The 27,316-nt window shown below is 44.2% G+C and overlaps 1 protein-coding gene and 1 long non-coding RNA gene across 4 annotated transcripts; one reads left to right on the top strand and one right to left on the bottom strand.

Annotated features, from left to right (window-relative positions):
* The first annotated feature begins 1,558 nt into the window (after positions 1 to 1,558).
* Dnajb11 (DnaJ heat shock protein family (Hsp40) member B11) lies at positions 1,559 to 25,598 on the top strand. Of its 3 annotated transcripts, none has more exons than XR_004516839.1 (11): positions 1,559 to 1,640; positions 4,181 to 4,337; positions 7,338 to 7,435; positions 8,857 to 8,989; positions 9,981 to 10,123; positions 10,693 to 10,775; positions 11,164 to 11,221; positions 12,314 to 12,425; positions 12,845 to 13,004; positions 21,537 to 24,763; positions 25,510 to 25,598. XR_004516839.1 is itself a non-coding variant. In XM_010624199.3 (10 exons), exons 1-10 carry the CDS (start codon positions 1,636 to 1,638, stop codon positions 13,878 to 13,880), a joined length of 1,014 nt encoding a protein of 337 aa, XP_010622501.1. In that variant the 5' UTR covers positions 1,618 to 1,635; the 3' UTR covers positions 13,881 to 13,912. The 3 variants fall into 3 exon arrangements, 1 of the variants encoding a protein (XP_010622501.1); XR_004516838.1 differs by having other exon boundaries at positions 21,537 to 24,871; XM_010624199.3 differs by lacking the exons at positions 21,537 to 24,763; positions 25,510 to 25,598 and adding an exon at positions 13,816 to 13,912 and having other exon boundaries at positions 1,618 to 1,640.
* Positions 20,807 to 22,991, bottom strand: LOC117285724. Its single transcript, XR_004516840.1, has 3 exons — positions 22,931 to 22,991; positions 21,600 to 21,699; positions 20,807 to 21,384 (listed from the first exon to the last, which is right to left on the bottom strand). It is a non-coding gene; the product is annotated as an uncharacterized LOC117285724 (long non-coding RNA).
* Positions 25,599 to 27,316: the final 1,718 nt, after the last annotated feature.

The following is a 27,316-nucleotide window of genomic DNA, read 5'->3' as shown; positions in this document are numbered from 1 at the left end:
AAGTACAGATTTTTCTACATTAAAAATTCAAAAACCTGACAGGAAGTGCTCTTAGTTTTGTTAATAAGCAGGCTCCGAATTGGGGTAGTGGGTTGTCCGCCGCTGAGCGGTGCTGGAAGCTCGGTCTGAACTCAAGCCGGTGTCTCCCGGGTCGCACGTCTCTGTAAGGTACCGCGCCTCTTTTCTATGGAACCGAGACAATTCCCCTGCCAGGTTGTCGGGATACCGTAAAGTGAGATCTCCAGTCAGGGAGTCTCTCATACGGTCGGGGCGAAGTAACTCAGCCATAAGTTTCAGTTCATCCTTCCCTCGGAGCCCGCATCCCAAGCGTAGCGCCCGGTGAAAATTTGAGGCTTATCACGGAGATAAACCTCCCGCCCTCCATTGGTCAGGCTGGAGAAGCCTCGTCATTGGGGGAAACTCCGAGGAGGCGGGGAGAAGGAAGAGCCCTGAAGCCCAGGTGCCCTCACTTGGCACCGCCCCTACCTTTTACGTAATTTTCACGACTCAAGGGAGCCGGGGCTGAGCGGCTTCCTGCCGTGGCGCGACCCTCTGACGTTTTTTCTTCTGATTGGTCAGAAACTGCGGCTGCAGTTCCGAGGTCTAACTGGCTGTCCAAGCAGCCTCGGAGGTGAAGTGTACCGCGCTGATTGGCTCCGACGTGCCGGCCTCGTGTGATGTCCCGGGTAGCGATTGGCCCTCGCCTGCTGGGGGCTCCTCTCACCGGGACTCGGGACTCCCGGGAAGTGGACTGGCACAGGAGGGGGCCGGCCGGCTGTCTGTGCCGACCAAGCCGGAAGACCCCCCGGCGTGAGGCTCCCTCAGCACGCCAGGAGGGCTGGCGAGCCAGAGCGGCGGCGGAAGAGGCCGTGAGGAATACGCTGGATCAGAGTAGGAACGAAAAGGGAATCCCGAGTGGGGCGGGTCGTGTGGCCAGGCTGGTGGGGTCCGAGGGGAGCCTGCGTGGCGAGACAGAGGACCTCACAGAGGCCCTGCAGAGCTGGGCTTGCCCAGGAGAGTGGGAGTGGGGTGCAGTGCCACACACTGCGTCTGGGGAGCGGACGGAGTTTGAGGGGAAGAAAGTGGTTGTAGTAGGAACGAAAAGGGAATCCCGAGTGGGGCGGGTCGTGTGGCCAGGCTGGTGGGGTCCGAGGGGAGCCTGCGTGGCGAGACAGAGGACCTCACAGAGGCCCTGCAGAGCTGGGCTTGCCCAGGAGAGTGGGAGTGGGGTGCAGTGCCACACACTGCGTCTGGGGAGCGGACGGAGTTTGAGGGGAAGAAAGTGGTTGTGAGCTGGGGAAGGAAAGGGGGCAGACACCTCGCTGTAATGGAGACGGTCACGGTGCCCGGCCGAGGTGGGCGCGGTGGACGCATCTGTGGTGAAGGAGGAGGGTTGAGTCCTGCCAAGCCGGAGAAGAGGACCGTGCAATGCGAAGCCTGCGACAGGCATTAAAGTGAGGGGCTTGTGACGCCAAGCCACGCAAGGACTGGAGGCAGGGAAGCCAGGTGTGGACCGCCGGGTTGAGGAAGCAAGAAGACCCTTTAGGGCTAGGACGTTTCCGCGTTTTGAGCTGTTAAACCTGAGCTGTCATTATGCCTCACGTTCTCTCTCCATGGTGCCTTTTGAGAATTTGAATGGTGTGAGTAGGAGTAGTTCACCCAGAGATAGTAAACTGGGATTCCAGCCCACACGTACGAATCACATAGCCTGGAAAGAACTACATAAATTGCCATCTGTAACAGGATAATATCGTGCCAGGCTGATGCAAAGATAATGGGGAAAAGATGGACTCTTGATCTTTGCAGCCTTTAAAATTCAAGGTCCTATAATCCTGGTGACCCAGCATATGGTGTATTTTAGAATGCAGGAAATAATAGGTCTTAGCTGATAGCAATTTATAGAATATTCTAAATGAGGAAGGTACAACCTACATGGCTTTAAAACTTACGTTCTCAAAAAGGGTAAACTTTGCATATTAAACCCTTTGCACATATGCTTAAATTTTGTTATTCTTTTTCCTTATGAAAATTTTAAAGTTAACCTCTCCTAGATAATGTTTTGTTTTTTATCTTAATAATATCTACACCTGAAGTCACAAGTACTCTAAGATATTTAATAAAACATCAATATCAACACTTTTAGGGCTGGGGATTTGGCTCAGTGCTTCTGCCGCCTGCCTTGCAAGCGCAAGGACCTGAGTTTGATCCCTGGTACCTCCCCAATCAACACTTTTAGTAATTGAGCTTTAAACTTAAGTCATTCATAAAGGAGTGTCTTAAGGAGTGTAATGTTGATGCTGAGTTATACCACCCATCTTTTCCCTGCATTTTTTTCTGAGCTGTTACCTCGAGCGGTAGTTACTGGGGATTGATTCCAAAGCTTTCCCACTGAGTTACATCCCCAGCTCTTTTATTTTGTTTGTTTGTTTTGTTTGTTTGTTTTTTGAGACGGTGTCACTACGTAGTTGAGACTGACCTGGAACTCACTGTGTAGCCCAGGCTGGCCTTGCACTCACAGTGATCCTCTTGCCTCAGCCTCCTGAGTGCTGGGATTGCAGCCTGCCTGCAGCTCTTTTATTTTGAGAGAGGGTTTAAATGAACCAAATTCTTAAGCCTTACTCTTCATACAGTTAGTCCTTTTGTTATTTAGTTCCCATCTCAAGAAATGTCAAAACTGTACATATTTGGGGAAGCCCTATTTTATTATGGAACCCCTTGTGGGTAATAATTTTTAAAAACTGATACATAAATTTGTGTAAAGCGTGACTAAAAGCATACTAATTTTTAAATACTGTTTTCTATCACCTGGGTCTTGGAACTACAATATATTTTTCCCTGATACATTTAAAAATTACCATCACTGCTAAATCAATGTCTCAGTTGTGAATAACAATTCCATCATTGTTGAGATAATGCATTTTCTGAATAAATTCTGGTGGCTAACATTACTTTTGCAAAAGGAGTAGATTTTTAGTGTTCTTATTTATTTCATTCACTGAACATTTATTGATCTTTTCCAATAGATAGGATCCCTATCCTGAAAGTTTATTATGGTTTTATTCTGTCTTCCCATTACAATTTCCCATTCCTTTTATAATTAACTTGATTCCAGCATTATCCCTAACCAGGTCAGTGGGTTTCTATCTTGTCTCCTGGTTCAGGCCATATGCATTTTCGCTGCTACTAAAACAGAGAGTCTCCTGCTTATGGGCTTTAGAAGCTGTCTATAATAAAGATTTGATCTAGATAAACTATTAACAATGGGTGCAGACATATTTTCTATTTTGCTTTTAGGGGCAAAAAAAGCCAAAACAAAAAAACACTACAGTCCACACATCCAGATGGGTGTTAGTCTGTCTTCAGATTATCTGGGCTCTGGTTTAACCCCGTTGTGTTCAATCTGAGGCCCATGGGCCACTTCCCCTCTCCTTACATTTTTTGAAATATTATAATAAAAGCTGTTGTGAAAAGGAAGTTTCGTTACTTACATACATTAACTATGTTGTATATCTCATATAGAGCCCAAAATAATTCCTCTTCACTCAGTGCAGCCCAGGTAAACGAGAAGGTTTCAAATCACTTTAACCTCTGAAGTTAGCTTTGAGTTACTTTATCTTTAATCTTCTGAAAGTCTTACTGTTAGGACATTGATGTAACGTAATTTTTCTGAATAAAGAAAACCATTCTTTGAGGTTATTTGACTCTTGGAAACAGTCAGAGGTCATTTGGAATCAGTATAAGGAAAAGGGGAGGGTTGATTAGATTATATGGTTATTACCCAAAAATAACATGACCATAAAATTTAAAAAAATAGTTTCTTTCCCTTTTTTTGTAATGCTGAGGATCAAACCCAGGGCCGTATAGCGTGGTAGACAACCACTCTTCCACTGTACAGTACCCTCAGCCCTAGATAAATTATTTAACTGAGAGAAGTTTTAAAAGAAGAGTGCCACAGATGTTTTGAATAATCTAACATTGCCCATAAAATACTTTGCTTCTCACACTGTGAATATTCAATATATGACTCATTAAAAATTGTGGTAGGTTTCCTGCGTGTCACATACACCTTCATTTTTGTACCTCTTGCTCAGACCTCAAATGTAAAAGGTGAGAAAAACCCTTTCAATTTCAAAAATGTAACATATAATTCTTCAATGAAGAATTCTGTCCTCCTTTCCAGGCGAGATTTCTATAAGATCTTGGGGGTGCCGCGCAGTGCCTCTATAAAGGACATTAAGAAGGCCTACAGGAAGCTAGCCCTGCAGCTTCATCCTGACAGGAATCCTGACGATCCCCAAGCCCAGGAGAAATTCCAGGATCTGGGTGCTGCTTATGAAGTGAGTCAAGAAAACTGAGATGTGAACAAAGCCTATAGAGCCGAAAAAGACTATAAAATGCAGAGAAACACTCCTTTAGGTCATTTCTACTTAAAATTTGACAGTAGATAGAAGTAAAAATAGTGCTCTGTATTGTGCTGGATATTACAGTTATATTCATGTTCATGGATACTATTTCCTGCCTTTTTCATGTTTATATTAATGAGGGGTGTAATGATGAAGAATAAAAATAACACTGATAGATTATAAGTAAAGATTGATCTGTCCGTCAGTTTCAGAGATAGAGCTAGAATTATAAACAGTTGAGGAGTTCAAACCTAAATGCCCATGTGGACCAGATAACGGTCAGGAATGAGCTAAACCATGACAATGGTACTCTGCCTCCCCATTGGTTCCCAGTAGGGATCGATGAAGACGGTGATGAACTGCTGCCTTCTTGCTTTATATCAAAGGAGCTGATAATATGCAACCCTGGCCAGTTTTTGTCATATACAAATGCCGTCAGTGTTGCTAGGTATTGCATTGGGATCTCCTCTCCGAAGGAATCTCCAAGGACTTTATAGGACAGAAATTCTTAACCTGGAACCCATGAATAAACTGGAGAGGTTTGACAGCCCTTCTTAAATTATATGTAACATTTTGTTTCTTGTCAATAATATGGATTCCATATTTTGCACTCTACTTCTCATGAATAGTCCCATTGTTTGCTAGGAATCCAGTATGCAAAAGTACTGCCACAGGAACTTGACCGCTCAGTGAGGAATCTAGCCTGTCCTTTATCCATGTTCTATGCAGACTGTATATATATCATTTTTGAAATTGCAGCTTATTTAACTCTGGTAATCTTTTCAGTCACTAGATTTTCTTTTTTCTTTGTAAACAGTCAAGCTTGATTGCCTTTTGCCCTAGATAAATGAGAGTTCACGAATCAGAGTCTCAATACAGTAAGAAGAGATGAAGAGTCTTCTGACTCTTATGGATACAAATTTGTTTTCTCTTCTGAGCTGGGATTACTGTTAATTGCTTAAGAATCTGCATATTGGTTGGCCAGTCAACTAAGGACCTTTTATGCTTTTAAAAACAAAATAGTGCAGAGAAGGAAAAAATGGAAACAAAGTCTTTGTAAATAGGGAAAGGTGGCTAGGGGGGGTATGGGGAAAAAATAAGAACCAAGATATATCATGTAAGTGTACAAGATCCCAATGCTGAATGTAACTGTACTGTATACCTAAAAAGTACCAATAAACTCAATGAAAGAAAAAAAAATACTGCAGGCATGATGGCTTACACTTGTAGTCTCAGCCTCTTAGGAGACGGAGACAGGAAGATTGCTTGAGCCCAGGAATCCTGGCCAGCCTCAGCAATATAATGAGACCTCATCTCAAAAGAAAGAAAGAAAATAGTTTCTAAGACAGTGGGATACAATTGTATTTCTTAGGTGAAGAGGGAGCAAATGATTATATGATTTTGCAGGTAGTTTTTGAGAGGTCTTTACAGAAGAAGCCTCTGGTGTCCAGAAAGAACCTGATTTTAAATGGTCTATATTTTCAGGTTTTGAGATGGTGTTTTCATAGAACCAAATACAGTCTTCATTTTCTTGTCTAAATAATATCCGAGAAGTAGACTGGAAAATTAAAACATTGGGAATATAGGTTGTGTAATAGCTTGTTTTTGTTTTCAGGTTAACTCTGCTTCACCAAACTACCTTTTTTTTTTTGGTACCAGGGATTAAACTTGTGAGTCAGGCCGCGGCACCACTGAGCTAAACTCCCGTCCCCAAAGTACCTATTTTCTAAGAATGATTTCCAAAACATCCTTTCTATCATCTGATGTACCGTAGTGCCTTTTTTTACAGTGGTATTGGTAACTTAGTGATTTAATGAGCACAAACCTCTTTGTCTTTGTTTGTAAAGAAAGCTGAGGGTCTTATAAACTAAACATCTGGGTATCCTTCTAAATATATCTTAAAGGTTTATCATGGTCCCTTCACATCATTCAGTCCCTGAGCCAAAAGTGTGTCCTGTTTGAATATCCCAGTCAGATCTTTCCTTTTTTTTTTCTTTCCAGGTAGATCAACAAACCCCATCTATTTCCAGACTCTCTCTAATGAGGTCACACAAGTATGGTGTATGTGTGTGTGTGCGCGCGCTCGCACATGCACGCGTGTGTTGTTTTCCTCTCTTTTTCAACACAGAAACCTGCTTAGAGCCAAGGTTTTAGCTAGTGGTGCCACCACCTGCCTTGCAAGTGCAAGGGCCTGAGTTTGACCCCTAGTACCAAAAAAAAGGAACCTACTGGATCTTTACCTTCTTGGGTGTCATGCAGAGAGGGTGGATTCAGCAAGTAAACATGTAGCCATGACAGTATAGTTTTGTAAAATTACTGAGACTAAAAAATTGAATTCAAGTGGTAAAACTGACCTTGAACAGCCTTCATCAAATAATGTCCCTTCTTACCTCCTTGAACTCGGCACTATAAAACCAAAAAAAAAAAATCTATGCCTGGCAGCATTCTTCCACAAATTAATTTCTGCATATACCAAAACATGAAAATAAGGCGTATGAGACTAGAACAGCATAGCTCTTGCCAGAGGGCATGTCACCCTTGTTCCTTAGCTTGACCTACCGTAGCCTAGTTTGGAGACCAGAGAGAGAAAATGGCATAAGGATGAGCAGCATAAGCAGAAGCTGTATGCCAAGTAAGCCCGAGCAGGCCATCTTACCCCTTTCCCAGGAACTCCCTGACCATCACAGCCAGTTTTCAAGTCTGATTTAAGTTACTAAGGGAGGTTTGATAACTTCATATTAACACATGAATCAGTCCATTTGGCATGGACAGTACACCAAAGAATTTAATCTGCTAGAGAAACAACATACATTAATGAAAACCACCCTTCCCTGAAATCTTAGACACAGTGTCAGAGTGAGAAAAGGACCATACATGTGAATGTGCCTTGACTGAATATTACCTGGGATGATCTCTCCACTGGCTTTTTTCCAGGTGCTGTCAGATAGTGAGAAACGGAAACAGTATGATACTTACGGTGAGGAAGGATTAAAAGATGGTCATCAGAGCTCCCATGGAGACATTTTTTCACAGTAAGTAATTTACCCATTTGCAAAATATTAGTGTCTGGCAGTTTAGTGGTTTAATGAGCAAAATTATTCTTGTAAGCAGAGGAAAATCCCTACTCTTATACCCGAATCTCCCTCTTTTGTCCTGTCAACAAGAGAGGGTTGATTCCAATAACCGCCATTGGAGAAGGAATTAGGGTGGAGGCTCCTTTTTTCCTTTCTGGCAGTGTGAAGTGGCTAGAATATTAAACCCCTCTGCTCTTCACTCTTTGAATCCCTCTTTGCTGACATTTGACTCTCTATAATGCCATGTACTAGGAGAGCTTAGTCTGAGAGCCAGGTCTGAAGTTATAAGTAAAAACATGTTTGGATTTTGAATTTTTAAAGGCACAGAGTTCATTTCTTTATTCAGATTCTCAATGGCATCTATGATCCCTTTCCCAGAAGAAGTAAGAATCATTGTTGCATACAGTAGCTTCCTGCATTCAGTGTTTGGGGCTGATAGTAGACTTCCAGGACTTGGAAAGATGTGTCCTGTTGTGATTAGAGTACCTTTCTCTCTCCTGAGATCAGTGTAGCTGTTTAAGCCCCCTGGGGAAGTATCTGTTCCCCTTGACCATTCAGAGAGTGACCTGGGATGTCAGAGAGAGAGGCAGCTTTCCCCACACACATGCCCTCCTCCCTCCCAGCTTCCAGGGTTCAGGAATACAGTCTCCAGGGGTGGTTGGTGGGAGAGGGAGTTATGTAGTTGTTATCATCACCATTGTAATATCCAAGTCTTCTAAAATGCCACCAAAAATTGACCTGAAGTTAGATGAAGGTCACTGCTTTTATTAATCTCAAAGTGGTTATCTTGTTACTTACACAAATTAATTTCAATCTTGTAGAAGCCAGAACATATTTTTCCTTAAATAATAGAACTTTACTAAGATGATGCTATTTTAGCTTATTTAAAATCTGCTCCCAAGGTTTTTGTACAGAGTAGTAGCTTCTTTTACCAAGGTTAACTTCTCAAAAGTACACTACATGTTTGAAACTACTCTTAAAATTTTTTTAACCATCAAGTTCAGCATTACACATAGTTACATATACTTTCCCCTTTCTCAATAAATCTGCCCATTCTGGAGTTTTTCAGTGTTAAAGCATGTTATTTTATTGGTCGAAACCAACATTTGATTCAGTAGCATATACAGTTTGTGTCTATGCTGTACTGTTTGGACCATGTTGTATCAAAAGGTACAATTTTTTGTGGTGGGCAGCGAATAGTTGCAGTGTAGTAAATATTATATAAACTCAAAACTATGGTGTATGACTTTGTATTAAAAATACTCAGTTTTGTACAATGGGCGAGGAAGCAGCACTAATTTATCACTGTGAAGAAAACTAAATAACCTTGAGACATAAACTCAGATTTCTTCTCCTAATGATTTCACACTTATCTATAGCTTCTTTGGAGATTTTGGTTTCATGTTTGGAGGAACCCCTCGTCAACAAGACAGAAACATTCCAAGAGGAAGTGATATTATTGTAGATCTAGAAGTCACTTTGGAAGAAGTGTATGCAGGAAATTTTGTGGAAGTAAGTTCAAATGATACAGCTGCTAATATCAACTTCCAGAATTTGTACTTTTAACTAAAACTAAGAGATTTAAAGCATTGCTTGGCAGATAGCAAGTGTGTTCTAATCACTGTGTTTTTGCTGTAATTTACTCAGTTGACCTGAGCTTTCACATGTTGGCAGGCCGAAAGAGATTTTTCTCTAAACTGTTTGTGTCATTTTTCTGTGTGTGCATATGGGCTTGTCATTAGGCAAAAATAGGAATGTATTTCTTTATATAGATCAACTTCGCATTAGAGGGTTCAGAGATTTGATTGCAGTTAACTACAAAGAAATGGTCATTATGTCTCTTCCTGTGTGTTAAAAGTGTGTGGATGGAGATGGCACTGGAAAGTAGTCCTAGGCTAAGTTGCCTGAAACGAGGAGGCCTTTTCATTAATCATAGGGTTAGATGGTAGCTACATAGCAGCTTCTTTTGAACATAGGGGTTGTCATTTGGAGGTTATACGTTCGTTGCACAACTTGAGGTTGCTTTAAGGATAGTAATTCTATGAGCTAATTTAATCCAGTAGCACTTATTTGTGGCTTATCATGCATTTTATTGTTAGTTCTCTTCTTATCCCTCTCTCCTTTCCAACTTTAGAATTTGAGTCATTTAACACATTTACAATGGGGCTGTGATTCAGGTCTCACTACAGGCAGCTCTAAACTGCTGGTGCTACATACATGACTGTCCCCTCTAGCAGTCCCGTCACGGGACAGTCCTGTCAGGTGGTGCCAGCCTCCCAGTGGGACAGTTGTGCAGGTACCACCAATGGTTCAAGCCGGGGGGAACGTGTAAAGTATGTGTTTGGTTCATTCCTGTTTGGGGGCTCCTTTAACTCTTCAGAGAGTATTGTCAGCTTTAGGTCTGAGAGACAGTTTGCCAGAAAAGGAGAAGTTACACCCCAGGCATGTGTGCAGAGCGTGTGTCTGTTGAAGAAACTGAAGCCTATTTTTGTGCATTTCTTAGGTAGTTAGAAACAAGCCTGTGGCCAGGCAGGCTCCTGGCAAACGGAAATGTAACTGTCGGCAAGAGATGCGGACCACTCAGCTGGGCCCTGGGCGCTTCCAGATGACACAGGAAGTGGTCTGCGATGAGTGCCCTAATGTCAAGTAAGTGAAATCACCTCTGTGCTTCTGCCAGTAAATGCTTGAACAGGCTCATTTGTCTACTAAAACTCTTACTGTCTGTATTTAGCCCTGTCTTTACCATATTCTCCCAAAGCATGGAGCAAAGAAATGTGCATTTTAAAACTCTTCCCTGCAGTGTTTCTTATAAATATCTCTCTTTATTTATTATTGTTATCATTATTATTATTAGGTACTGGGGATCGAACTCAGGTCCTTGCACTTGGAGGCAGGTGGCAGAACCACTGAGCTAAATCCCTGGCCGTCCCTTTAATTTTTAAACTGATAAGCAGTGTCATTTACCTCTGATTACCCTTGACACATTAATGTTTTGTTTACTTCCTACTTGGGCCGTTAGGACAATCTTACATGTTTTTGTAGTACAGAATGGCTTTGCCCTGATTGTGGCACGTCGAAGAAGTAGACAAATCTCAGAGAGCTTTGTCAGGTAGAGGCCTAGTAAAGTTTTCGAGAAGAAGGTCTGATAGAATAGATAGAACTTGGTATGTGTCTGGGGTTTCATGTTTGTTTTTTTTTAATTCCGTTTGTCACAGACTAGTGAATGAAGAACGAACGCTGGAAGTGGAAATAGAGCCTGGAGTGAGAGATGGCATGGAGTACCCTTTCATTGGAGAAGGTGAAATGTGGATGACTTTCTCATCATGACTGCTTGTACTTGCTTGTGAATCCCTCTCACTTCCCCTCACCACACGTCTTATATGGCTGCATAGTCAATGAACATATAATTTCTGGTACTCTTCAGCCAGTTTTAGATTAGTGTGACTAGTTAATCACTGAAGCATTAGCATTACTGTTCATCCTTTGAATATAATGGCCAAAAGTTACTACCAGGTTGCCTAAGCTTTATCAAGATTTAGCATGTCCAGATCTTAATGGATCAATTTTTAACTCCAGCAGTAAAGGAAGATATATAATTCTCGTTGGAGAATTAAATTCTTGCAGCTGCCTAGTAACTTTGTGGTGTATGTGTGGACTTTGTGTGTTCTGTGATCTTCTCTGACCAGGTGAGCCTCACGTGGATGGGGAACCCGGAGACTTAAGATTCCGAATCAAAGTTGTCAAGTAAGTAGTTGAATTTTAGAGGCTATTTAGGCCCTGCTTTTCAGATGACTCAGGTTACAGTGATAATGAATGCAGACTTTTTCCTTTGTTTTTCTCCATTATACCATAAGCAGGTATTTGTAACTATAACATTACTGAAAATTTGGGGTTGGGAATTGGGATAGAGCCCCAAGTATTTATTGATATAGGACTTGTAAATCAAAGCAGTGTTGCAAGGAAAGGATCGAAACCTAAGGAGGTGTTTTATTTTAAAGGTTAACAGGAAGGCGGGGAGCCAAGGAGATCTGTGGGTTTTGGCTGATGAACTGTAGCACCACTTGAGAACAGGAGGCTTTTCCATAGAAGGGACCTTCTGTTACATAATACGCAGCTGCTCCATGTACGGGCTTCTCTTCAACATGAGGTGCTGCTTAGACTAGAAGTTTGCCCAGAACTTGAGCTTTCTCATTTATCATTTCTCTCTTGTTACCAGTTAGAAACCAGAGACCCTTCTCATCTACGGATTCATTAAGATGATTCCCACTGGAATCTGCTGAGGACTTTCCCATTCTCTTTCAGTGATCTTTCCCCCAGCTTTTCTCCCCTGCCTGTCCTTCTCATCGCTTCCCTGAGAAGCTGGAGCCATACGCTGTTCCCTCAGTAAGCCCAGTGCCATCCCAAGTCCTCTCCTTTGCCGAATTCCCTCTAGCCTGTCCCCTTTCCCTGTTGTCACCTTAGCTCATCTCTGGTCCTCACCTGGCCTCATGGGTCCAGCTCATAAAACCACACAGAACTATTTCTAACGCCCATCTCTCCAGTCCCTGCTGCTAAACCTTCGTTTTCATAATCTAAAAACTGAGATTTTTTCCTTACATATTTTAGTTTCTGATGGTTGTGACTTCCTTAAGAATAAGCTTCAAGCGGGGGATTTAGCTCAGTTGTTCCAGTGCCTGCCTCATAAGCACAAGGACCCAAGTTTGATCCCCAGTACCAAAAAAAAAAAAAGATTAAGGTTCAAGAAGTTGACCACAGCTTTCAAGTCTCAGTATTATGCATCAAAGTGTGTCTAATAAATGCTTATTGTTAGAAAGATTTACCTTGTTTTATTTTTAGGCACCGAATATTTGAAAGAAGAGGAGACGATCTGTACACAAATGTGACAGTCTCGCTGGTTGAGTCTCTGGTCGGGTTTGAGATGGATATTATTCATTTGGATGGTCACAAGGTAAACAAACTAATTTTCCTGCTTCTTAAAACCTTTTAAAAGCTTTTGTGTGGGGATTTTAAAATTATTTCAGCCACTTCCATCCTTTAGAACCACAGGGATTCCTTTCTCTTAGTCTTCTTTCTCCCCTTAATTGGCTGCTGAGCACCGAGCAAAAACAGTGCCACAGACCTTGTAGCTACTCAGAGTTGGTTGCATAGCCTTGGACCTCTCATTCTTAAAATTTCTACTTGCAAAATCCTTAGTTTTTAGCTACTTATTTGTTGCCTTTTCTCTGTATTTTTTAAAATCTTTGCCTCTCATCCTTTCTCCTGTGCTGAGCTGTGACATCTGCTGTGTGCACCTAGTGCTCACAGGAAGCTGTGCCCTGTTCTTTGTGTATGCTGGTCCACACCAAGTCATTCCCTTTTGCTTTCTAGGTACATATTTCCCGGGACAAGATCACCAAGCCAGGAGCCAAGCTATGGAAGAAAGGGGAAGGGCTCCCCAATTTTGACAATAACAATATCAAGGGCTCTTTGATAATCACTTTTGATGTGGATTTTCCAAAAGAGCAGTTAACAGAGGAAGCAAGAGAAGGTATGATGTATAATGAGTGTGTGTGTTTGTGGTGTGTGTATGTGTGCACGCACATGTGACGTATATGAGAGCAAAGAAGTGTCCAGTGATGTGAGATATCAGCTGTTGACAACAGCGTGACACAAGGTAGCAATGAACTTACCTTTCTCCACAAAGGCAATAGTAAAAATCCTACTGTTGCCGTGTGAAAAGGTTGTGTGAGCCAGACTTTAAAATTGAGGGCATGATGCATTGTATGGGAGTAAAACTAAATCACTCAGAGTGAGTAAGCTAAACCGAACAGTGAAGGGGAAGGTGAGATGTGCAGTAGCTGGATCCGAGGCTTACGAGTGCATGACTGTGATGACTGGTTGAAGAGGGCCCAGTTTTGAGCATTTAAATAATGAGAGGGCCTGGAATATAGCTCAGTGGCACTGTGCCTGCCTGGCAAGATCAAAGTCCTGAGTTCGGTCCCTGGTACCAGAAGAAAGAAAGAAAAGAAATAATAAGAGAAAGAAAAGTGTTGGAAGAGATTAAAAACTGCAAAGAGGACAAAGAAGAGGGAATGAAAGACTTCGCTGGAGAGTTTTCCTTCTTATTTCTTAGGGTGCCGTGGGATGTGTGGTGTAGGCCTGAGAGAAACAGATATGGGCTCGTGGATGCTCATGTGCACGCGGTGGGCACCGTGTGTGGTGACATTGGAGAGTGGCACTTGTTGGTTTCATTTGGATCTTTGGTTGTCATAGGCCTTTTTGAGCTTTCCCATGAAACTAGCTCTTTACACTGTAGAAAAGTCAGATTTTTGTTAATATCATCATTGTTCATTCTTCAGGTATCAAACAACTTCTGAAACAAGGATCAGTGCAGAAGGTGTACAATGGACTGCAAGGATATTAAGAGTGAATAAAATTGGACTTTGTTGAAAATAAGTGAATCAGCGATATTTATTATCAGCAGGGTTTTTTTGTGTTTGGTTTTGTTTTTATTTTCATATGCAAGTTTAATTTTTTTCCCAGTGGTCGTCATGATGTGTATAAAAGGGCTTAAGCATCTGTCCGTCTACATTCAGACAAGAATGACCAGGAAAATGGTTAACTAATAATACCTCTCCCTTTGGGGATATAATGTCTGGTGCTGCCACCTGCATTTCAAGAATTAAAGCTGCAAGAAGACTGTTAAGAACAAAAGAAACAATGTAAAGGGTTGGAGATAATTGTTAGTTACTTCACACAAAGCGCCAACTGGAGAAGTGTGTTTTTAAATACATCTTATTTTTTTTTCTTGACTCCTGTTTCTTTTCACCCCTGAGGGATTTGGGTTCTACTCTCTCCATCAAGCAAGACGCACTGACAAGCATCAGAGGAGTGGTGAGCAGCAGTTCCCTGACTGCCCCCTGAGACACGCGGCCTCCTCTAGCATAGAGCTTGAAGAAACTGACTAGATTAGAGAGCCAGGTACGAGAATCAAGATGATACAAAGATCTAATTGTCCTGGAGAAAGTCTCTTTTCTCGCATCTGAGAACAATAAAATCTGATATGGTTATTTTATTGTTGAGAAAGAAATTTCATGTATATGCTCATCTCATTTGACCTCATGATTAGAAAACCTTTGGTTTATATTGAGAACTAGGCACTGGATGTAGAAAATGAACTTAAAAAGTAGACTTGCAGATTACACTGGCTTCCGGTGGCATCCGATTTAGATGGCAGGGGACCGGAGTGCATTTGGCCTTTGATCTTCTCTCACTTTACCTTATGCAGTCACGTGACAACCCGGTGCTCATGTACTTTGGGCTTCTTGCCTCTGCTGGTCAATGTTTCAGTGCTTTTGACGCAGGGTGTGTGGAGCTGCCTTCCAGCCATCAGTGTAGCTCCTGTAGCAATCTTGCCGTTAGCTATACAGCAGCCCTTGCTCCTCCTCGAAGTCAAATGAAACCACATGAATATTTGTCCATGTTTAGTGGGCTTTCGGTACCTAAGTTTCGCTATGAGTTGAACTGAATTGCCTGTGTTGAGAGGCTCTTAGAAATGATCATCCACCTTTCCCCTTACATATCTTAGCGCAGGAGAGCACGTGGTCATTATTTGGACTTGCTTTTCATTATTTCCACTTTTCCAGCGTGTGTACAAGATCAGTCAGGATACTAAGAGCTAGGGTTACTAGCCTTGGCTAGAACGATCTCATGAGGGTAGTGCTCTTCCTGGGAATTATGTTAATGGGGTTTGGTCATTCTTTTGAGCCTATGATTTAACTAAATCATGGGATGGCCATGGTTTTAAGTTAAAAATAATCCTTTCGTCATCCGACTCTGAACTTCAAGGCTCTGTAAGTGCTTTATCTGAGGCACGTAGCAAAGATTTGTATTAGTGTTCCATAGGATTTCTTGTAATAAGCCGTAGTGACAGGTGATGGTGGGACTGATGGGAATCCTAAAACTCCACCCCCCGTTACTTTCCTAGAAGTTAGTGTGCTCCAGAGATGGGCTGGTGCTCCCTGAGGCAGCACAGCTCAAGTAGACCAAAGATAGGTTGCAGAAAGGGTTCCTAGGCCTTGGTTGGAGTCAGCATGTAGATTTCTTTCAAGCCAGAGGTTTTCAGGTATGTCTGAGAGTGCAAGTGAAGTAAAAATTTTCTCTTACTGAGTAAAAATATTTATGGAGTGCCTTACTGAGTGCTTGCTACAAGCTAGCTCCTGTTCCAAGCACTATATATAGATAAGCTCTGTTGTGTGGACGAGAGATTTTTCTTTCTACTATGTGTGGACAAGGGGTTGAGCTCCATGCTACAGCTTACAAGTGGCTTGACATGGATTTGAACCCAGGCAGCCTCCTCCAGCGAAGGATTCAATTGTGATGAATTCATATGGACAGAAACACCGTGGAAGGATGCCAGGTAGCGACAGGGGGAGAACAGGATATTTCTTTCTTGTTCTTGGGCTGCATTCACCATTGGTTCAGTTGCTGGATTTCTGACCAGAATGGGTGTTGGTGCTCAGAAATCACTGTGGAAGGAGAAAGGATGGGGGAACTAAAGCTGATTTCAAAGTTGGATTGGATGTTAGTAGAAATGGAAAGAGAATTTTATTCTGTTTCTTGAGAAAGATAAGCTGCTACTAAATCTCATAACAACTTCTAAACAAAAAGACATCCAAGAACTCGGGGAGATCAGAGAAGAAAAATGTGTCTGGTAACGGCTCGCATTTCTAGTCATTCAGTGGCTGAAACGGTCCCAACTCTCCTGATCAGGTTTGGATACAGGCAATGGGCACCAGTACAGCTTTCCTGGTATTTTCTGTGCCAAAGAACCCAGAGTCCTAAAAAAACAATTGAGTGGAATAACTTTAGGCACAGCCACTCTATTAATTCAGCCATCTAAAAATGACATAATTACGCAGGCATGTAGTGCACGCCTGTAATCCCAGCACTTGGGAGGCTGAAGCAGGAGGGTCACCGTGAGTTCAAGGCCAGCCTGGGACACATAGCAAAAAATAAAAAGAAGGAAGAAAAGACAGAGGGCAGTTTCCTTGCAGAGTGGAGCATTAGTGCCAACTTGTCCTGCATGGTCACCACAAGTGATTATTGAGAAATTGAAATCTGCAGGGCCAAATCGAAGGGTGCCATGAAGTGTAAAGTACATACTAGATTTTTGAAGGCTTGGCTTAAAAAATGTACAATAGTACATTTTCCTACTGATTACATGGTAAAATAGTGGCATTTAAGATTTATTTGGTAACATCAAGTATTTTATTAAAAATAAAAGCCAGGTGTGGTAGCAAATGCCTGTAATCCCAGTTATCAGGAAGGCTGAGGCAGGAGGATTGCAAGTTTGAGGTCAGCCTGGACAGCTTAGTGAGACCCTGTCTTAAAACAAAAAGGGTCAGGGATGTAGCTCATTGGTAGTACATCACCTAGCATGTGTCAAAGCCCTGGGTTTAATCCCTAGCCCTGCAGAGCCAGACAAATATGTGTACTAAAATTCCCCCAAGGTTTTTGTGGGTGTTTGAAACGTGGTTGCTGCGATGTTAAGTTACGTATGTGGTTTGTGTTATGCTGTCATTGACAGCACTGCTCCAGAGAGCCTCCCCCAGCTAGCAGGTCACTCCTCGGCTCGGAGGCAGGTGGCTGGTACTTTGGAAGGGCCCGACATTCACTCCTGTTCAGCTACCCCTTGTGTGAGCCAGCCCTGTGGGCCAGACTGCTAAGTGTTTGAGGTCCCTTCGGTTCCCTCACCCAGTATTTTGTCTATGCTCCTCCACTTAGAATCTGTAACTGCACTGGCTAAGACAGATTCCCATCCAAACGATAATGACAGTGCTGCCCAGGAATTGAAGCCAACTCATGGATTTTTTTCTGCTAAGATCCTCTTTTCAGGTTCACAGGCATGAGAACAGGGTAAGGTCCTATCAGCCTCTATGAAAATAACTATTTTGCTTCTAGCCATATTTCTCTGTCGTGTCCATAGGGGTGCGCTGAGAGGCCTCAGTGAAATCCAGTTATATAGCAGTCTGTTGGGAAATAAGGCAATTCGGACACTGCTTGTTCTTAGTGAGCCCAAGCTGGGTCCTAGGGATCGGCTGTTTCACAGCTAGGTGCTTAAAAATGGTGCCCGCCTTGGTGTCCCTACCTTGCCTCTGGGGAGACTGCCATCTCCGGTGTCAGCCCCTGTCTTCCAGTGCCTCAACATCACAGACATGCTTAGCAACTCCTGTGTCCTCTCAGCATTCTGAGATTGTGTCCAGTCCAGAAAACATGATTTTCTTCAGTGTTCGTGTGTTTCTTATCATCTATCAGGCCTTCCCTCTTGGTCTACCGTTTCCTCTTGCTAATGCCCATTCTACCCTTGATATTTCAAACGTCATTTCTTTTGACAGAATACAGAAGCAAAATGGGAAGTTTTTTGTCCACCATAGTGGTTAATATGTGTATGTTCTAGAATCACATTTATATTCGAATTATAGTTCTACCACTTACTGTACTTCCGTTTCTCCATCAATAAGGTGCTTAGCAACAGTACCTATTTAATAGAATCGTTGAATAATTAAAGATTTACAGCTGCAATACCTGTCTTGGGAAGGACAAGCAAAAGGAGCGAGTTAATATCTCTGTGTTATTGAGTTTCGGAAGGTTTATTTCCTCCCACTTGCAATAAACAATATTTATCTCCAGATGGCGCTAAAATGACAGCACGAGGGCTATAAAAGCAGCCCTGGGCCTTCTGATTTTTTGAAGTCATTTTCTGGTAATTGCTGCTAAATCAAGCTAGGAAGTAGATCACGTGGTGGTAATTTTCAACAAAAACTCAAATAATCTACCTTGACTGTCCCTCCTTAGAATCTCTTTTTCCTAAAAGGGAGATTAGACTCCACCTGGGCTGTGTTCTGATTTGGAGCTTAATTTTGTCAAAAATAAAATTAGGAAAACCAACTTAAAAAAAAAAAAAGGTGGCTCCTGAGAGTTAATAACAGTTGTGGAGACCACTGGGATGATAATTAGAAATAAATCATGGACTTGAACCTGCCTGGTCTTCAAGCTAGATCATTAAACAGGATGTGCGATGAATGAGGTTTCAAGCAAGGTGTTTGGAGATGGCCCTCGCTCCATCCCTGGGGACAAAATGGAGGCACCTGGTCGGATTCACGCCTCACTAATTGTGGTCAAACATGCTGTTGGTTAATGGATGGATTGGTGTCAGCCTGGAAGGGAGGTAGGTTCCGCTGGCACAATATTCTCAGTCCTGATCTGTTCAGTACTTTCTTTGGTGTTCAGTATCTCAGGAAAAGCCAAAGCACCATGTGCTTTCTATGTGTGCAAGTCACAGAGCTTCCACAACTAATATGCTTGTCAGTCCAGAAAGTTCTGGGAGAGAGGCGGGACATTCCTACGTGAGAGCCAACCAAGCAAACTCTGGAAGGATGTACTTCAAACTCTTGAAGGGTGTACAGGGAAACAACTGAACCTGGAGGGTAGAGTTTGGGTATACCAGATCCGTCCTCCGCATTCATTGGACAGCAGTGTTGACAAGTTGTCACTTGAATTGATGTCACCCAGCACAGTTGCAGGGGTCTTGTGCTAAATTTTGGGGGCAGAATAATTGTAACAAACTAGAGTTGGATGAATGAAAGTTCTAAGCATCAGAGCCACTGTAAGAAGCTATAAGCCCTCAACTCATGAGTTAAAGGCTTTGTGAGTTAACCCCTCTGCATTTTGTGTTTTGTGTGTTAAGGAATTTTGACATTGGTTGGAGTAGGGATCATTCCCTAACACTGCTCTGCAACTGCTATTGAAGAGAAACCAGAGTCTCACGGAAGCAAGGCGAGACCCTCATGATACCACAAAGATGGTGTCCCTGTCACGGTTGTGCAGTGGCTTACCACAGCAACACTTATTCTTTCTCACAAATCTGTAGTATGGACTGGGCTTGATGAAGGCACATTTTTGCTCTACTCATTGTCAGCTGGGCTTCAGAGGCTGGGGACTGGAATCATTTACCCTGGCTCATCTCACATGTCCAGCGGCTGATTCCCACTCACAGAGGTAGTTACAAAGGCCCTCCCATAATCTGGGGAAGGGAAATTAGACCTGACCTGACCAGAAGAAGAAAACCTTCAAGGTCCTGAAGGAGTATGTAGATCTGAAAATATTGCTGTGGCCTTTTTTGGGGGAAAAACAATTTTCCCCAAAATGGGGTGACCAGATAAGTATCAGCAGCTGAGACCATGGGACATCAAAACAGCAATGAAGGAGCCATACGGTGCTCACAGAGGGTTACGGAAGACTGGAAACTCAGCAGCGAGCACCAACCCCTGAGAGGCATTGACATGGAGGGGTGGTGCTGATGAACATTCTGCCAGATACAGCCGTGTATGGAAACGTAGACCAACTGCTTCTGGATTCAAGTCTATTACAGGATCATTTTGCTTCCCCTTTTTTATTGAAACCCAGGCCTATGAGTCCCTGCCTTTCTTTCTGCCCCGGGCATGAACTTTTAGTACTCTTGCCAGCAGGTGAAAAAGCCCCTGGTCTTACATATAGAGAGGATGTGGCCAAAGTTACATTAAGGAAAATAATGCGATTAAGCTGAGGGCTTTAAAGTGTTAATTTGGTATAAAAGATGTCTAGAAGGAATTGTAAATTTTCTTGATGGGGAATACAAGATCAAAACAGTGTATGCTATTGATTCATTCAGAAGTTGTTAAGTAGCTACTGTGTGTGCACAAACTTCAGGAGGCACTGGGGAGCCAAGGGTGCCAGCACCAGTCCCTGCATAGAATGGCCCAGCCTGTGCAGGGAGGGGTGAAGGCTTTGGGCTCCACCCTACCCTCTGCAACTGGTCCCAGAGCTCAGACCACTTTCTGACACTCAACTCTACCTGACAAGGCCATCCCGACCCATTGTTGGCTGAACGTGGCTCTGGCTCATGGGGAGACTCTTCCTAATGGCATGCTGAGCCCCTTTCTCTGCTCAGTGACTTTCTCCATCCTCCCTGTCTTAGTTACTTTTCTCTTGTTGCTGAGGCAAAACAGCCAACCCTCAAAGCTAGATTTATTTAGTTCACAGTTTGTAAAAGTTTCAGTCCCTAATCAGCTGGTTCCAAGGCAGGATGGCAAGGCAGATAAGCATTGCAGAGGAGAAACAGTTCATGGTGGGCGGAAGGTAGCAAATCAAGCAAGAGGGACGACCCTAGCTCTTTCTATCCCTTATATCTTATCCAGCCTAGTTAGGGTGCACAGCACTCACACCCTTAATCCTAGTGCCCTTGATCCTAGCACTGCACCATGAATCAATCCCAGTGTCACACACTCTAGATCCAGCCACCTCTGAAAAAGCCCTACCTGTGACTGCATGAGGCTCTGGGGGTGGGGTGGGGGGACATCTAGACACAGCCTTAACATCCCCTAACTCCTTCACACACATTCTTGAAGAGTGTCCTTGTCACCTCTGCAGGTCTGATCCAGAGCTAGATACTGGCCACAGACATTCACAACACCAAAAATAGTCCCTGTACTGGCTGGGCATCAGGCAAGTGGCTGCTGCAAGCACAACCTATGAGCCCTGAAAGATGACCTTTTCCTTGGTTTATTTAATGCATAAGCTTCAAGTTACATTTATTCAAATAATTAAAATCCCTTCACTGAGGAAAGCTCTTGGTATGGTACCCCTTCATACACACAAATAATAAGACAGAAAGATGGGGGGAGAGAGAGAGGAGAGCCACCATTGAAAGAAAGAACCACCATTGTAGTCCCATTTCCAGAGCGATCCCTGGCTGTACCCTGAAACAGTCTGACCCGTAAGTGATGTGTGTGCATATATGAGAGAGGAAGATGGCCTCCTCCCTGGGTTGGTGGCTTATTGATGCTGGTGGGTTAAAACTTCTTCTCAGAAGTGGCGCTCATAGTGACCTGGTGGGGCAAGACGGAAGGACAGCTGACGTTGGGAAGTGACACTCACCTGGCACTTCATGTTATACTTGGAGAACACCAATCATTCATGGTAAGGGAAGGGCGTGCTGATGGAAATTAAGGGGCCTAAGTCCTGTCCCTACTCTCCCCAGGTCCTCCTGTACCCCCGTCCCCCCATTGGGGTTGTCTGGTCAATAGCTTCTCCCTGGACTTACGATTGAACCGTGGACAAAGGACACATGGATATCAAGGTGACTTTGGACTTTCCATTGCATCACCGAGTGCATCAACCTCCAACTGTTAGTTTTGGATTTCCTACAAAGAGACCATGCTGACACCCACTCTCTACGGTGCTTCATTACACGAGGTCTGTTCGCTTAAACTGTCCTTGGTGGACCATTTCCTTTCCCGACTCATCCATGATACTACGAAATTTCTTTTGGTTAAATGTCATATTCCCTGTTTATGACTCAAGCTGTATACTAGCTATTTATAGTGAGGGGACATGGTTTTCAAAGAGAGACCAAGTGACATAGGGATGAGGAGAGCACCTCACCCTTTTTCAGGGTCCCTGGGCAGCCTGTCCCTGGGCATCGCTGCTCCCTGGCATCACTGCCTGATCTTCAACACAGCTGCCTATCCCTGACCGTGCCTGTCCTGGGGCTTCACTTTCTTCTGTAAAGAACTGCTGCCCAACCCTGGATCCTGTCACCTGCTCCAGGAACCTGCTGCTTACCCAGGATCCCACTGCTTAACCTGATCCTGCTGCTTACCCAGGATTCTGCTGTTTACTGAGGATCCCACTGCCACCCCTCTGTACACTGCCTGCTTTGGGGCTGCTGTCTGACCCTGGTCCTCACTTTCTCCCCAGAACACTGCTTCCTGCAACTAGAGAATGATGGCTACCACAATGTCACTCCCTGCCCCTGGGCTCTGCTGTTTGCCGCTGGAGGTCACTTTCTTCAGCAGGGCACTCAAACCTGCCTCTGGGCACTGCTGCCCGACTCTAGACTCATTGCCTGCCCCTAGAAACCCTTGTCTGTTCCTGGGCATCATCTTTTTAAGGCACTGCTACCTGCCTTTGGACGCTGCTGTCCACCTTGGACACGCCTGCCTGGCCCCAGACACCTCGCTTTTCTTCAAGCCACCATTACCTCTGGACAATGTCTCCCGCCTATGGACACCACTGCCAGCCCCTGGACACCACTTCCTTCTTCGGGGCACTGTTCCTGCTGCATGGCCAACACCATCTGCCCCTGGTCCCTGCTGCCTGCCGTGGACATGGCTGCCTGTCGCTGGGCACTGCTGGCACCACCCTAGCCGACCTTTCCTTTTCCTGCTCCTGTCCTGTGCAACCATCAAGGCGGAGACACCCGAGCTTTTGGGGGACAGCACCTCTTCGGTTCTTACTATAAGAGAACTCAGACGTTGCGCCAGGAGACAAATCCAAGCGACCGACGCTGTGCTTTTCCAGTTGATCCAGAGGCTCCAGCCCCAGCCCCCATGCCCAGGAGATGGGCTCTGCCCCCAGAGGTCCCCTACCCACCTGTCCCCAAATCAGACGCCACAGGGCCAAGAGGGAGTCCAAGCCCCTGGGGCTGCACGAAACATAGCTTTCTATGCCGCTCTGTCCTGTTGAGTTAGGAGGGAGAGTTCAAGCTGGTAGAAACTGCAGGACAGAAGCAAGCAAAGGGCTGTTGCTTAAGGGACAGGTTAATATTTGTGTAAATCAGGTGGACACACAACAAACCGTATATTGGCCTGTTCTTTACAACACCCTCCATCACTTTGAACATGGTATCTGCGTCATATTCATAGAAATAATATTTAAATGCGAAGTTCAGGATAGGAAGGCTGGGGTGGAAAATATGAGAGTTTTAAAAGAACAAATATGGCGTTTTCATTTTGTTTTCCATCTCATTGGAGTCGTCGCGGTCTGACTGTAGGTACATTTGTGTGAGGACTTCTCTCAGTCAGAAGTGGGGCTGTGGCAGTGTGGGCAGAAGATACAGACCCTGGTCAGAATTCTACTTCTGCCCCTTGCCCGCGGTACAAAGGTGATGCAGAAGTTGTGATATAAGGAACACGGAGGGAGCGAGTTAGGTGATAAGGATTCTCGGCTGAAGTTTTTCTTGGTCTGTGTTTGCTGTTATTTGACCTACTTCTAAGTTTTTCATTTTTTATTTCAGTAGCCATATTTTCAGCTAAGAATGTCTGCTTTTGTTCGGATCCACCCTTCCCATCCTCCTGGCTTTGGGATTGGATACCATGCTTACTATATGAATTGGGCAGACACCAGTGGATGGCACTTACCGAGGACCAAGAAAGACCCTGAGGAAAAGGCTACTCTAGAAAGTGCAGCAGAACATGGCACTGCCCTGACAGCCCAGACCCGAGCAGCTCAGCAAGCGTGCCAAGTTCACAGGATTCTCACAGTTCATTCCCTAAGCGTAGTCCGTACTTGTTCACCTCTTAACTTTGCCAACGTAGTTCTTCCAACGGGACAGTTTTTATTTTCACTTGTAGAAATCCTGCCCATCTCCTTCAGGGTAGAGTCCAAAGTGCCCTCTTGTCCTGGTTTCCTCTCCCCTGCCTGCCCACAGCTGACCTTGGGTCTCCCCATCTCCCGTGGGTTCCTGTAGCACCTGGGTCCTCTTATGCCCTACCTGAGGTTAACAGGATCAGCTATATGACTCTTGTGGGCCTGTGCAAAACAGAAACCTAGCTCCCCTAGTTAAAAAGAATTAGTAAGAATTTCAGGTCGGGGGATTTAGCTCAGTGGTGCCGCTACCTTCCTTGCAAGCACAAGGTCCTGAGTTCAATCCTTGGTGCCAAACAAACAAAAAAAGAAATTCAAGACAGTGGTAGCAGAGTATTCCAGGGAGCAAAGGCTCTTCTAGGTGTGTCCTGTGTGGGATGCATTCCTGAAAAGCCAGCCTCCATGACTGCACTCCACTCATAGGCTCCAAGGGGAAACAGAGTCCCACTAAGCAAGCATGGTCTCTGAAATGCCTGTTCAAATCTCCTCCCCGGAAGCTCCTGAACTTCTCTCCTCCCCTTCCTGAACCTGGTTCCAGGGCTCCAATGTCTGGCTTTCTAGCATACTGGAGACTCCGCATCCTGAGCCCCCACCAGCCATTCTGACCTATGCTTACAGCCCTCAGCCTTGAGCCCTGTCTTATTTCCTGGGATTAGCCATACAAGCAACACAGAAAGATCTATTGTTTTTCTTTTTTTTCCCCCAAGAATACTACTCTCTCCTTTTCTCCATCTGGTTCCTCTGGTTGCCAGAAGTCGCTAGCACACAGCCTTGTCTTTGATGCAGCATTGGTTCGAAGAGATGGGCGTACAAGCATTTTACCTGTCACATTTCTTCTAAGTAAGTGGTAACATAGCTGCTCATCAGATGAATGTCACGCGTACCACCATATTTAACGCACTTGATAATCCTTTGAAGTATGTGCTACTACTGCTATTCCCTTTACAGGTGAGTAAAATGAGACACAGAGGGGTAAGTATTTTGCCCAAGGTAATAAAGCCAAGGTGCCCTTCCCTTAACTATTAGGCTATATTGCTTCTATATGCAGGCTACATGAAGGCAAAGGCTGTGTTTAGTCTGTGGCATTCTTTGTGCTCTCAGTATGAATGTGTAATTAGGGGTATAAAAACTCCCCTTTATTGGTAGCTTACCCTTTGCCAGGCCTTCATTAGATCCTCAGCCAAGTTTTACTGCCCCTATTTAACAGGCGAGGAAACTAAGGTTAGCAAGATTTAACCTCTCGTTGCATCACATCACTGGTAAGCAGTGGCCCCAGGGTTTGGACTTGGGTCTATCCTGATTCCACATGTAGGGCTCAGTCAAGCTGCTCCCACACCCTGCCTCCTGCCCATCTGGCCCCTCTCCATCTTATTCACCTTCCTGCTGGACCCATCCTCCCACTGCCTCAGTCTCTACCACAATCTGAGTCCTGGAGGCTCAGTCTGTTTTGTAACCCACTAAACGAGTAGCTTACTGTTGCACAATTGCAGTGCAGACCAAGGAAATTGCCCACGTTCCCTGCCCTGGCCCTGTGATCTGCACCCTCTCCATTTCAAGTTGTCATCTTCTAGTGTCCTGTCTTCCAGTGTTCGAGCAAGAACACCTGAAACAGATTCCTGCCCTCTTAAGATGTATTCAAGAGACCAGACAACAAAAAGTACAGAAACACCGCCAGGTGAGAGCTTTTCCAGGTTCAAGATGAGCAGGAGCCTCACCCCCTCCTTCAGGTCTTCCCTGAGTGCCTACATCTGTCCCTCACCACATTCAAGATGCCTAATCAAGACACTCCATGGAGAAGAATGGCCTATGTGTTGGTTCTTTTGTTAATCCTTTTGAGGGCCCAAATAAGCCTCTAGAAACAAGAAGAAATCTCCTGTTCTGTCAGTGACAGTATGCTCACTGCCATCCCATAACTGTCCACTTGTATGCACACGTGCGTGCACAAGTCCACACACACCCAGATAGCTACCGAACTAATTTGACTCCTAATCACAAGGTGACTTATCTTACTGCTTAACCACTGGTGCCAGTCTTGCCTCTCCAATATATGATGACGAGGTGGTCTCAAAACAAATTCACCTGAGTGGTGACTGAAGGAACAGGGATAATGAAGGCCAGAGGAGGGAATCAGGATTCAGCTGGGATGTTTCCAGCCTAGAGGCATTTAGTCTGTGCAGTTGATTTCATCAGCGTAGCTCCTAAGGGCCGTGGCGAGGTTACAAGGAAGGCAGGTGTGGAAGGAAAGGTCTCTAGGAGCAGGAAAGGTTCAACAATTGAATGGGCTGCCGAGTGGAAGGGGTTCCTGAATGTGAACGTTCTCAAGTAGACACCAGCCACTGGCGAGATCTACGTCGTGTGGGAGGCTGCTGTAAAGAACCTCACTTAATGATGATGTACAGGGCTCACGCTGTGATGGGCAGGAGGCAAGGTGTTCCTCTGGATTTAATGTGGGTGGAAGGTGGGAACCACAGCTCACACTCCTCCTGGGTGTGCAGAGCAGCTGCCGTGATGCAGTGGGGTCAGGCCCAGTGGTGAACACCTGGAAGATGAGTTTTACACCTTTCCTTAAAGCCTAGCACAGTGTAAGTGTCCAAGAAATAGTTTTGAAGTTAATGAGTGTGCTTTAATGAGAATACTTTAAGAATGGATCAGGGCAATTTTAAATATCAAGTTACTGTTGAAAGGACCCATTCCAACTCCAATAATCTGCATGTTGGATAAAGAAGCACCTGATTTTAAAAAGATATAGTGAGTGACTGGACTCCAGTGGCCTCAGGATAAGCTTCGCAGGTAAGGGTATGGCTCTGCTGAAAAATATTTGTGTCCAGTGCCCAGTGAGCACACCGTGCAGCTCATTGGAAGGTAGTTTGCCTCCCAGCTTCTTTCTGTCTAGAGAGTCACTCACTCAGCTTGCTCTGAAGATTATCAGAAGCTAATGACAGAAACCAGCAGGATGGATTCTCTGCAGTGCCTAGCATTTCCCTGAAAAACATCTAACTAAAAGTAGAGTAATCATTTACCTTTTATTTATCTTACAAACCTGCAGTGGAGATAACTTTAGTGCCTTCTGAGTTACCGCTAAAGTCAACAGGCTTTTTTTTTTTTTCCAGAAAAATTGATTTCCAAGTATTTTTCTGCTGGCCAATATTGTGTGGGTGAACTCTTTCACTTAGCCAAACTCAGTCTATTTTTCTACTCTTTTAACTTTTTTTTTCAAGCAACCATGTTTCCCACTGTTAAGAATTATGATGTGCTGGCTTTTAAGTAGTGTCCAGAAGCAGCCTCCCTAGCTTTTTTTTGCAGGGGGGCATATTCTTTTGGTTTGAGGTTAGTGGAGAAAAATGATGAGGCAAAATGTATGAGTACGAGTAGAGGTGTGGTGAGGTTCTAGGA

Source organism: Fukomys damarensis, unplaced genomic scaffold, assembly GCF_012274545.1.
Source record: "Fukomys damarensis isolate Sample0158 unplaced genomic scaffold, DMR_v1.0_HiC HiC_scaffold_12, whole genome shotgun sequence".
In the NCBI taxonomy this organism is placed as follows: domain Eukaryota; kingdom Metazoa; phylum Chordata; class Mammalia; order Rodentia; family Bathyergidae; genus Fukomys; species Fukomys damarensis.
The sequence above is the reverse complement of the archived record's forward strand: the minus strand, read 5'-3'. Positions and strand labels throughout refer to the sequence as shown.

What these genes read in the sequence shown, in the direction of transcription:
- Dnajb11 (XM_010624199.3), top strand. An exon ending in ATCTGGGTGCTGCTTATGAA is followed by an intron (nt 4,338 to 7,337) that starts GTGAGTCAAGAA and finishes GCTTTTTTCCAG; the next exon opens with GTGCTGTCAGATAGTGAGAA. An exon ending in CATGGAGACATTTTTTCACA is followed by an intron (nt 7,436 to 8,856) that starts GTAAGTAATTTA and finishes ACTTATCTATAG; the next exon opens with CTTCTTTGGAGATTTTGGTT.